The sequence below is a fragment of the Doryrhamphus excisus genome, linkage group LG3 (genome assembly GCF_037039965.1).
Source record: "Doryrhamphus excisus strain RoL-2023G ecotype Guam linkage group LG3, RoL_Dexc_Guam_v1.1, whole genome shotgun sequence".
In the NCBI taxonomy this organism is placed as follows: Eukaryota; Metazoa; Chordata; class Actinopteri; order Syngnathiformes; family Syngnathidae; genus Doryrhamphus; species Doryrhamphus excisus.
Genome location: NC_136359.1, coordinates 17,273,802 through 17,285,942, shown reverse-complemented (window position 1 = coordinate 17,285,942; position 12,141 = coordinate 17,273,802). Strand labels below are relative to the sequence as shown.

The 12,141-nt window shown below is 41.5% G+C and overlaps 1 protein-coding gene across 1 annotated transcript in view; it reads right to left on the bottom strand.

The window, feature by feature from the left end:
* Positions 1-12,141, bottom strand: part of adgra2 (adhesion G protein-coupled receptor A2) — a 42,303-nt gene that overhangs the window by 3,999 nt on the left and 26,163 nt on the right. The window contains exons 3-13 of the mRNA XM_058070174.2: positions 4,513-4,584; positions 3,333-3,404; positions 3,169-3,240; positions 2,252-2,415; positions 1,948-2,161; positions 1,691-1,855; positions 1,414-1,612; positions 1,175-1,324; positions 658-819; positions 390-590; positions 104-293 (exon numbers count right to left, since the gene is read on the bottom strand). Of these exons, the coding sequence (XP_057926157.2) occupies positions 104-293; positions 390-590; positions 658-819; positions 1,175-1,324; positions 1,414-1,612; positions 1,691-1,855; positions 1,948-2,161; positions 2,252-2,415; positions 3,169-3,240; positions 3,333-3,404; positions 4,513-4,584 (1,661 nt within the window). The remainder of the gene's footprint in view (positions 1-103; positions 294-389; positions 591-657; positions 820-1,174; positions 1,325-1,413; positions 1,613-1,690; positions 1,856-1,947; positions 2,162-2,251; positions 2,416-3,168; positions 3,241-3,332; positions 3,405-4,512; positions 4,585-12,141) is intronic.

Sequence of the window (12,141 nt, the reverse complement as noted above, 5' to 3'; positions counted from 1 at the left end):
ATTAATATTCTAAATAATAGAATAGAAGGGTTTATTCATAATGGACTTATCGATCTAATTTTGTGTAGAAAAAACATAATTGAACAAGTGATTACTAACTCACCAAGGCCTACGTAGATGACGGGAGTGTTAACACTGCGTCTTCTGGAATGTCCAGCACTGTTGCTTGAATTCCCCGTCAGAGGGAAAAAGCTTCCAGTTCGGAAGGCTACAAACTGCAGCTTACAGTCTGCAGGTGCATCGGAAGGGAAAAGGGTAGCAGGCAAAGTCACAGACGCCACAGCTACTGAATTCTAGAGCAAGAAAACAAAACAATGTAATGTATTATGTTTACATTCATCATAATACTGAATACTGTAAATACAGAACCAATCATGCTCAAAACTCACCCTGAGGGGAAAATTGGTCAGAGATGTGTTATGGGAGCCGGTGCTGCAGCGAAAACGAAACTGTTGCTCATGAGTGGACTCAGGTATCTCCACTCCCGTAGTAGCTGTTGAGACCTCACGGCGCTCATAAGCTGTGCAAGTTAGGCCAGTGAAGTGGGCTGGTCGAATTAAGTGTGCTTCCATCACAATGTTCTTTGACACCTGTACAAATAATACACTTTTCAGAACCTTATATGCTAGCAAAGGTAGAATTCATTAAAAACAATACCATGGAGAAATCTTGAGCATGACTGTGCAGCTGAGGCCAGGCCAGAGACTCCAAAGAGCCCACGATGGAGCTGCAGGCTCTCTTCTCTCTCTGGGCCATGGCAAGAATCTGATCATCCACCTGCATCAGGTTACTGCCCATCTCTACCAACACCTGTGGTAACTGGAGCCAATACAGAGACGCATTATTATGTATGTAAGACACGCCCACTTCATTAGGTGCATCTGCACATTCTAATGTGGTTCAATACAGCAGCTACAGCCAAAATTCTGCCTTTACAACTATAATGAGATAAATAGCAAACAGTGGGCAACATGGTTGCTAGTCAATCATATTAAACTGGACTCCACTATCAATGGCACCCAATAACAAACATTAACAATTTCAAATTGAAAATTAAATCTGACAATGTCAGTCAAAGGCAGAAGTTTTGAGCATTGAATTTCATTAGATTGTGTAATGACCAGTGAGTGTACTGTACATTCATTTGCAATCTGTAATGATAATAATCTCCAACCTCTTGCAGCTGCCTGACATATTCCATAAACTTCTCCATCATTTGTGCAACATAGAGTACATCCACTGAGTCAGTGAAGCCCGCGGCCTCCAGGGTGTATGTACGCACTTGGTGGGCCAAAGTAACAGCATTTGATGTATTGATGGGCCTCTGCAACAGAAATAAAAGAGAAAACACTCGGACTCCATAGTGTTTAAGAAGCAAGAAATGCTGAGCACAAACAAGACAGCATTACTGACCAGGATGAAAGTATGCAGGACACGGGTGATGCCATTTGTGTAGTGGCAGTTGGTGTAATTGCCTTCCTGCCACTTTCCAAAGCGGTCACATAGACGAGAGGCTTTCTTCTGTTCCACGCCCCCCTCTACAGACAAGGAGGGGTAACGCAACTGCAGGCAGTACTGATGGGAGGTGATGCCTGCCAGGGTTCTTGGCCATCTGCAGTGTTTCACCAGAGAAGAATGGGAACAATGCAAAGGTAAACATACTGCGTTAATACGTGTGACTGCAACCAACCTGAACTCGCCCCGGTTGTTGACAACTTTATCCTCTGGGCAGAAGGAGGCGCTGTTCTCCAGCACCACTATTTCAACAGAGCGGGATGTATTGCCCCTCCCAGTAGTAACCACACACTCCCACTCTCCGCTGGCCTCCACATGTACGTTGAAGAGAATAAGCTCACTGCATATAAAGTAACATGTGACACACATTAGTACACACGTCACTGAAAACGTTTAAACAAGGCCTGAGTGCATCGGATGCAGTTTTGTCACCTGGTAATAAAGGTGCAGTCGTGCAGTACGTTGCTCTCCAACTGGACACCCATATCAGGGTCAGAGGTCACTAGCTGACCATTGTGACGCCAGTGCAGAGTGGTGTCTTTGTCCACTAGAGCGGCAGTGCAGTGGAAAGGAAGCCGGTCGCCTTTGAAGACCACCTGACGCTGAGAGGGCAGCAGTGTCAGGGTGTGCAGCTCCAGAGGACCATCTGACATGATGGACAAGACACACGTGTGATTGGCACACGTCACCCTGAGTGAGCTGCATTTCTAAAAGACTGTAAAAAAAATTCACTCACCACATCTCAGCTGGCTTTCTCTTAGTCCACGGAGGGGTTTTCCTCTCAGGGTTCTTGGATAAGCACACAGGGTTTCATCCCCTAGTCGGGCAGAGCTGCTGCGAAAGAAGCCTGGGACCCAGCGCAGCCCGCAGTCACATGACAGGTAGTCTGAGTTGAAGTTTCTATTGAAAAAGCACAAGTCAATCAAAATTAAATTAATCATTTTCCTGTTTATTACTTTTATCACATTGATTCTTTCAGCAAAAAAAAAAATGATAATGATGACACAATAATGTCATGATGTCAACACCAATTACCATAATTTCCGGTGCAAAATAGATGTGCACATATATAATCCGCATACATCCATGTCATAAAAGGACATGTTGTGGTGTGAAAGAGTCTGTGAGGACCAGGTAGCTCATTATTATTAGGAGCCAATCACAAGCGATAAGGGAACCCACTGGAAATCGCAGGAGGTCATTATTTAGTATAAATCATCATCACACAGAAACTGTCAAAAGGTAGGTAAGAAATGTACAATACAAGTACAAATATGACTTATAATAAAAAACAACAATTTTAACAGTTTGCCATCAATGATTGCATCAAGCAATGATTCATTCAGCTACTTCTGTCTGCCAGAGGGAGCCTCCCTCTGGTGGACTGCCAGACTGTTATATTGAGTAATGACCTCCTGTGATTTCCGATATGAGTTTTCTTATAGCTTGTGATTGGCTCTGCCTGAGAAAGAGCTACTTAAACATGATTATAAGTTATTGGCAGCGCTGATTAAGCCGCAGGGTTCACAGAAATCACAGAATTTGGCGTTGTGAATCTCATTATGAACATGCCATTACATTTATAGTAATCTTGTTTACCCTGACACATTTCGGGTTGTATATTTGGAAGTTTGGAAGGCACAAAACACTCACACTAGTTTGAGAGATGGTAGATCCTGAAACACGTCTGCATCCAATGTTGATATGATGTTTCCGGAGAGGATCCTAACCAGCCAGAAATGAGATAAACACAAGTAAGTTATTTTTGGTACGTTTCCCAGGACACAGAAAGTGCAAGTACTTAAACGGTCTCTTACAGTTTCGTGAGATTAGTCAACCCCTGGAACATATTTGAAGTCAAGCAGCCAATGCGGTTATTGGATAGGTCACTGAAAAGAGTGAAAAGACCAACATTCAATGATTACTTTTGATGCATTAGATTAACAGGTTATATCATTGCTCCATCTTTAGAACTCTTACTCCGCCTCTATGATCTGCATATTACTTCCCATGGGTTTGTAGTACCAAAGGGAATGGAGAGCGACATTCTACTAATCAGCACCCCTACTCCTTATCTCGACTACAGTACATGGCTCCATGGAACACCAGTAAATGTTTATCACCAAAAGCAGGGCCCCTGGCCCGAGTGTGATGTATAGCCACAGCTAGAGAGATGTGCTCTGGTGCTCGTCTGACACTGCCCAGCAGAGAGCTGTCCAGAGCATGTGTTTATCTCCCCCTGTTTGTTTTGAGAAGCCCCAGACCTTGCAGGGAAAACACAAGTAGGGGAGGAGTGAAGGCAAATCACGCGGGCCTGCACAGATGACCGCTGCTCTCACCAACGCCTCAACCAAGCCTGAGTGGAACTGCGTTCTTATCACATCCTGAGCCAAACTGTTCTGGACCTTCTTTCTTACCATTGTGGTGGTAAAAATGCAGATAGAATAGTACAGTGTGGTCTTGTCAAGTGTGACAGAAAGACACACATGGAGCAGGTCTAGAGCCGCACATCTTATACATTAAAGACAATAACTGAACCCCATTTAAACAAATATCTGGCTGCAGAGACTCCCTCTAAGACAGAATCATCAACACCACCGAGACAACACTGCAGCCACCTGAAGTCATCCTCCAATGAAACAGGAAGTAGCCAACTAACGGATAATAGGTGGGCAAATATTGCTCCATGTTTTAAAAATACATATAAGAAGAACAAATTATTCTTCCTAATCCAGAATCAAAAATGGTATTCTTTTAGGGTGGCCTGCTTAGACACAGAAGGACAAACAAACGCAAATATGGTGCTCCACAATTTTCTTGTTTACAGTCCAGCGTTATGATGACTCTACCATCTGCCATGATGTAGCTGCCCAGTGAGTACTGTACAATTTAAAACAGATTGATGAGTCTAAACCCGTAACTTGTCTCTTAAAAGTTGCAGAATTCTCATTTATATGATTGCTGCTGTGAATTGGAAGGTGAATCACATCCACTTACAGTTTCCTGAGCTCAGAGAGGCCTTGGAAGGCTCCAGGCACGATGGTGCTGATTAAGTTGTGCTTGAGATCCCTGTGGTGAGAGAAAATATCAAATGATAAAATACACGCTGGGGCAATGTTGACACATCTTCACAAAGACGCTTCACAGGAAAGCTTTATAACAGTTTTTTTTTCAATAAAAGGAAGAGGGAAGGATTCTCATGGCCTAACCTGGCTCCACCAGCAGGACCCAGCAGGATACTACTGCATTCTGATAGGAAATCTTATCCCAGCAGCCACCTGGCCTTCAGGCGTGTAACATGCCTCCAAAATGACCAGATAAGCCTTGTATAAAATCTACAGTACATGTTATTTTTGTAGCCATTTCTGACACCATAAATATTAATTCTGCCTTTGAAGATCTAATTTCATATAAATACTGTACTTTTATTCACACTCTTTCCATTTCACATCTATATTTCTCCACACCACAATCAAGTTTAGCCCGGATTTGAGTTGTTTTTTTAATGGTCTGATGGGAGCAGTTAGGTCCAAACAGGTCAGGAGCCTGATCAACAGGACATGCTCGGATGTGTGCAGCATAAAAAAAATGCTCATTTTCATCAAGGAGGGGTTTCCGTACAGAAGCTCACCAGCATATACAGGATGTAACTTTTATCTGTGCCATTTCTATAAAGGATGCAGTAGCCAGGACATTAGGGAGATTCTCTGTTGAAAGCCGCATTTTCCCCTCACCAGTCTCATACTACTCATACTACCACCACACCATGCATGCACAACCTCAGTACTATTTTAATCACTCCAGGTACTGACACATACCTGTGTGGATTCACAGTATGCTGCAAACATCTCCAAATGATATTGGTGTGACATTAAGGAAAGGGATGTATTGGGTATTATGACATAAATAAGAAAAAAAATAGTATAACAAGTCTGAAGTGACAATGCATATTATTATTATTACCCCTCTAAACAAGATCACCACATTTCTTGTATGTCACCAGAGCAAGTGAATAGTCTTGTCTTAGTTTTCACACCGGATGCGCTTCCTGACACAACCCTGGTTGGGAATCAAACCCATGAACTCGGTCATGAAAGGCAAGAGTGTGCAGGGCTCTACACATGAGAATCTCAAATAAAGATTAAATGATTATCATTTCTTGTGGTTGTTTTCCTACATAGATCATGACGTTGCATGGAAATCTGGATTGTCAAGAGACTTCTCGGCACTTTGCCTTGATAAAAAAAGTACATTCATGATTGAATAAACATTGTGCTTATCAAATAATAAATGACATGAGTCATAAATGAGTTGTTGAAGAATTAGCCGATGTTGGCAGGGACGCCATGATAGATGTTTTCGTAGTCAAACGATCACTGATTGGGTGATCGCGAACAAGAACAGGTGTGGGTAAAACGCGGACTGCGGACCGCGGTCTAAATAAACAATTCTGATTGGTCCATTTCAAGATTTGCAAGGATTGGTTTGCAAATTATCACTGGAATTACGCAGTCCGTGTTTTACCAAAATCCAACAAGAACCGCTTAAAAAAAAACTCTTGGCAGTATGGCATGCCAAAGTGCACTTGCTCGACAGGAATATCACTGATTGGATTTACTTGCCCGAATTTTGTTTTAACTTGCCCCGGGCCATCGGTACATCGTTACTGTCGAGCCCTGGTGTGTACCATTACACCACCAGGGATTTCTCGACTATTCCACTATCATCCAAATATCTGATGCCATATTGAGCATATCAATAACTCTCAGTAAGATGCAACAAAAGAAATAAACAATCTCTTGATGAATATCTTTGCGACAATGTTATTTCATTAAAAAAAACTCATAATCAACAATCTGTCTTTTCTAATGTGAAATATGCAACGTATGTATCGATATAATTGAGAAACAGGCGCCTGTACAACCAGCCTGATAACGGTAGCAACACAGCTGATATATAGGTGATGACTTATCAGCGTGCCCTTTGGAGCACAATGCGGCCCTTGCTGGCAAGATCTTCACAGCTCAGTGGTCTTGATTCTTGAAGACAACAGCTGTCACCAAGTAAGGATAATATCAGACGACATACACTTCAAAGCTTCATGCATGTTGAGCAAGAAAATGAAAGGACGGAGGTTGCAGCTACAGTATATGTTGCTCCGTTCTCTTGACTGTGCTCTTAATGTCCAATATGAGGCTCTTATCTGATGTTGATCTAAAACCACATCAATGATGTCCTTCTGATGAATGGGCTTAGGTCACGGCTGTTGTGAAGAGTCATTTGTCTGCAGCTCCGTGTGATGAGCACCTGGGCACAGACAGGCTGTAGAGGAGCAACATGCTTGTAAGGCCGTGAGGGGCGTATAATGAAGACATTAAGCGCAGAGCAGAGAGCACAGCGGCAGGGGCTTGGAGTGCTCCACTGACATTGTTTAGGCCCCAGCCCCAGAGGGAGTTGGGAAAATGACTGAGGCCGGGGAACGGCTGGTCATTATCGCTAGACTGGAATCAGGAATTTCCTGTTCCTGTAATTTTCTGATGGAAAGCCATTGCATTCTGGAGGCAAATGTCTTTACTGTAATTCTATTTATCTCTTGTTGTAAATCAGTCTGTGGGTTAGAAGTATGTTTTAAAAATACTAAAGCAAGCAGAGTTTACTGGCACCTTGGTTCCTTACAAAGGTCAGAGAGACCATTTTTGTTTCACGTGTCATTTCCTGTCTGGTTGCCATCTTAGCAGAGGCCCTCGCTCGTTTATTTTTACAGTTTCCTTTTTCTCCATTTTTTTCACAAGCTAGCTTTCCCCTTCAGGGAGGGGCAGGTGGTTTGGGGGGGTTGAACACTGAAAAATTGTCCCTGTGTATAGTTCTGACCCCACCTCCATACTCCTTAGCACACTTACTCACAATGGGGTCTCTGTACCGCAGGCCCCCAAACACACTCCTGCCTTTCCCCCAAAACAGGAAACCAGGATCTGCACAGCTCTTGTTTTTCCACTAATTTCCTGCTTTGCTGCCCATTGCCCTGATTATTTTCTTTATTTGCACTGTTCCCCTAAGATTGGATACTAATCAACCTTTGTCCGTGTTCATGTGAAGACTGATTGCTTGGTAAATAGTAATGCAGTGAAACAAAGGTAGGGGTGTTGAGCAACTTGTTACTCATAAATGGACGACCTCCTCTGCAAAACGACTTACTTATTCCATAAAAATAAAGTAATTATAGCCAAAATGGAGTCAGCCTCTGACTTTAGACAACAAAAGCATAAGATTGAACTACACCAACTTTGACTGCACATGAGTAACAATATACACTTTTATTTTGTGCAACATTGCCTGAGCTGATTATATGTTTTTACAGTCTACAGCAATAGGAGTGCGATGTTATCCTGCCAAGTAAAACACTGGAACTCACTGACTATTATTGACTTCATTTTTGGCTTTGGGAAGAATCTAGAGAAGCAGACGATTACCGCTTTGGCACTTGTGTTGGATTCATGGGCTCAACGAGCAGGCATGCTGTCTGCCATTAATGATGTTATGTTGGTGATAAAACATTTATTGTATTGGCAAATATTTCTTAAAGGGAACAATGGCATAAAAATTCTATATTAATATTGACAGACTATCAAATGGATGGATATATATGCTATATAGATACATATATAGATTATTATTTATGCACATATAGACCAAATTAGTTTGAAAACAATAAAAAAAAATATCCTACAAATGTTTCACACGCACCGGAATCGCCCGTTGCGTATTTGTGACTAGATAAAAGTATGCGACCTTTCTTGTGTTGACATTAACTTTGTTCCTTATTATTGTAGCCCGTACAACATAGCTTATCTATGCCGTATGTGATCAGTCACATTTCAATCGTATTTGACTTACTGGCATCTTTGTTTAGACATTTTGCCTGGCTCCCACTGCCTCTGCTAGACGTTCACGCTAACTTACTTTTTTTAAATGTCACAATCTTGCTCTCTTGTTATCATTTTAATACTTGTGGCATGTCTTGAAAACAGTAGCTGTGTGTTGTTCAACACACTAGGGATGAGCGAGTGCACCACTATCTGTATCTGTTCTCCCATCCAAATTAATTAATTAATTATGAGTTATTTCTTGAATTCAGTAGTGTTTGAAGAATACCAGAAACAATAACATCTGGAGTTGGCATTCAAAAGTGTTTGAAGAATGTAAGAAATAATATTGAATTTAATAAATAAGTCATGGCAAATCAGAAAGGTGGTGTCCGTGTTGATCTCCCTGCCTTCCTGTGTCTTTGGGAACAGTCACGTCAATGTTCATTTCATCATTTCATTCATCATCTATTTATATGCGTTTAGAATTGTTTTCTGTATGTAAAACTATACCTGTTTTTCTATACTTGTTATACCTGTTATTCATTCATTCATTTTCTGCCGCTTATCCTCACGAGGGTCGCGGGGGTGCTGGAGCCTATCCCAGCTGTCTTTGAGCAAGAGGCGGGGTACACCCTGGACTGGTCGCCGGCCAATCACAGGGCACATATAGACAAACAACCATTCACACTCACATTCATACCTATGGACAATTTGGAGTCGCCAACCTAGCATGTTTTTGGAATGTGGGAGGCAACCCGGAGAAAACCCACGCATGCAAACTCCACACAGAGATGCCCGAGAGTGGAATCGAACTCGGGTCTCCTCGCTGTGAGCCTTCCTGTAAAAATATGTTTAAAAATTTGGGATTTCTGGAACAGACGAATTTCTTATGGGACATATTTAAAAATGTATTTGTTTAGCATCCGTTAGAGTCAGACGTTCGGTATAGTTTTGTATGGGAATAATTGATCGTCAATTCAAAACTGTAAACTGGGCGAGTGTTTCAGTAACAATAAATTAACTGTAAGTTGGCGGCTGTATGTCCAGAGAGCTTAAGTTTCTCAGGATGAGAAGTGCATTTTCACCGCTTGGCCAATTGGTCTTAGGTATTGTTATTGATATATAAAGTGTACAATTTGGTAATAGGCTTATGAGGTGATTTGCTATGTGTTTCAATAGAGCACCAGAGCCGTAACGGAGCTAGGCTTGCAACACAAACACCGCAGTCTCCAGTTTATCTGAAAGACACATCTGGAGTCTATCAAGTCCAGCAGCACCCCTCTTTCTGTTTCCTCTCTCTGGCACGCTTAACCCTTTCCTCACCCGCTCCACCTCTTTACGATAACCAAAATGGCGTGGGGGAATGTATTAACATAAAGGCTTGTTTTTCTATGCGGTGCATCTACAGTACTTTTAGCGAAGTGATTGGGTTTTGTCCAAACATAGGAGATCTTTACTGTGTTTTTTATATGCTTCCCACCTTTCCTTTGTTTTTACTCATCAGCATCATTCGTTTCCGTGGAAATCTTTCTGTAAGGAAAACAACCTCTGGTTTATATAAGACAAATTGCAAGGGTTAGATTCCCTCCCGCCCTGCCCTCCCTTTCGCTCTTTCTCCGGCCACCATACCATCTTTAGCCATCATGGCTACCCCTCGTTTACGTCAGGAAGCCCATTTGGACCACTTCCTAACCACAAAACTTTGTATCGTGGCCTGTCTCGCATTTAGTAAAACATACGCTGGCTTTTATCAATAATAAATGGTGTGTTTACTATATATAACATGGGTGCAGACAAACAATTCAACATGCAAGATTAATGTCTGCATGATACGTTCTTACCCATACACATCATTGTAAACACTCTTGAGTTCAGAAGTCGATATGAAGTTGCCAAAAACCTGAGCCACTGCTGCCATTCAGACCTGTCCACTGCAGCGTCCTGCTGCTGCCTCATCCATCATCCATCGTCATGGCTGCCCTTTGCTCTCCCTCCCTATGTCCTCTCTCCCCCCCTTAAGGGTGAACAGACCTGGTAATGAGGGCCCCTTGTGCCGTGCCTGCGTGTCCTGTGTGTCCCATGGTGCTTTAGGGGCCCAGTTGGACAAGAGCCAGGCAGCCTCGGCCCTTTTTTGCTCATTATTCTCATTACCTCGCCTCAATTCAGGACAGGACAGGCTGCTGGGATCTGTCCACAACTCATAAAGGTCTTGGCTCGTTAGTAGGGCAGTCCGCATGAGCTCCCATCAGTGAGAGGGTGTTCACAAGTGTGGAGGTACTTGTGTAACTCATGGACGGCCCTGGAGGCCTCATAAGTCAAAGTAATGTACAGTAATCCCTCGTTTATCACGTCAATTTCCACAAAGCAGAATTGCTTAATTATAAATGGAAGATTTTTCATAGTTAGAGAATAGAAACCCTCTTTACGACCTTCAAAATATCGTTTTAACATTAGTAGAGCCCTAATGATTACCCTAGTAATACGATGCTGAGTGAGGGGAGGACAGGAAGTGATGTTGAGGGTTGAGAGTTGAGTTTTACCTGTCCGTGGGTTACAGTTGCAATAGTTATTTGGGATTATTGTGCCTATTGTCACTGATATGTTTCATTACTGACACATAGTAGTAGCTAGTGTACAATACTACATCAATGTCTTTTTATATTTTGGCTATATTTATGCTTGAAATACTCAATTTGGCACAAAATAATAACATTTGATTAAATGTGCATATGTTTTGATATGTTTTAATAGACCATATTCAACCTCAAAACAATATGATTTACTAATTAATATTAGGCCTGTCAATTGATTGAAACATTTGATCATGATTAATCACATTTTGTCCATAGTTAACTCAAATTAATCATATTTAATCACAGATAGAAATACATTTTTATCTATAATAAGAAGGGGAAATCTCTTTGTGGTAAACGATGCAACTACAATGATAATTACATCAAAATTTATGTAAAAGGATATGAATTTTGGAACTATGGGCCATTCTTTAAAGCAATACAGTCAGAAAGCATATTTTTGTATTACTATTTTTCTTTATTATTAGCACATTAGCTCTTAAACTCGCCCACAAACGTTCAGCAAATACAAAATGTGAGTGAGTGAGACCTCTCCCACCGACACAAACATGTTTTTTTTTTTTATTACAGTGTCAGCTCAAAATAAAATGTCCTTATTATACTTGTTTTAAATTCTAAATGTTTAGGAACATTCAGGAACGATTATCATTAAAGATTTTCCTCAATGCTCCTTTCCTGCATGAAATGTACAAATGAAAATACCTAAAACACAAGGCAATAGTCATAAAACATTTATTCAAAATTGTAAACTCAATGTAATGTAATTTTTCTTTTAATAAATTAGAGTAGGAAATTGCACTGGTATTAATGCATTTCACAATGGAATATTCCCTCTCTCAACATTATCCATGAAGCAGGAATCTGTCTGGTCCCTGACAGATGAAAAACAATATGAATATATCTACATTACGTATGCATCTGTGTATGTGAGAGAGAGAGAGAGCGAGAGAGAGAGTAAGCATATTACATATACGTAGCACACCCTGCCACAGAAGCCAGGTATGATTCAACTGGTGTTGGAAAAGACGTGAGGTATTCCGACATCCAAATGTAGCTGTTGGACAGCATTGCTATTTAAAAGAGCTAGAAAAACACAGTTCCAAGGCAAAAACAAACAAGACCAAATTGCTCCTCTGCACTTGGGTGGTTTGGCAAGTTATGAAGGC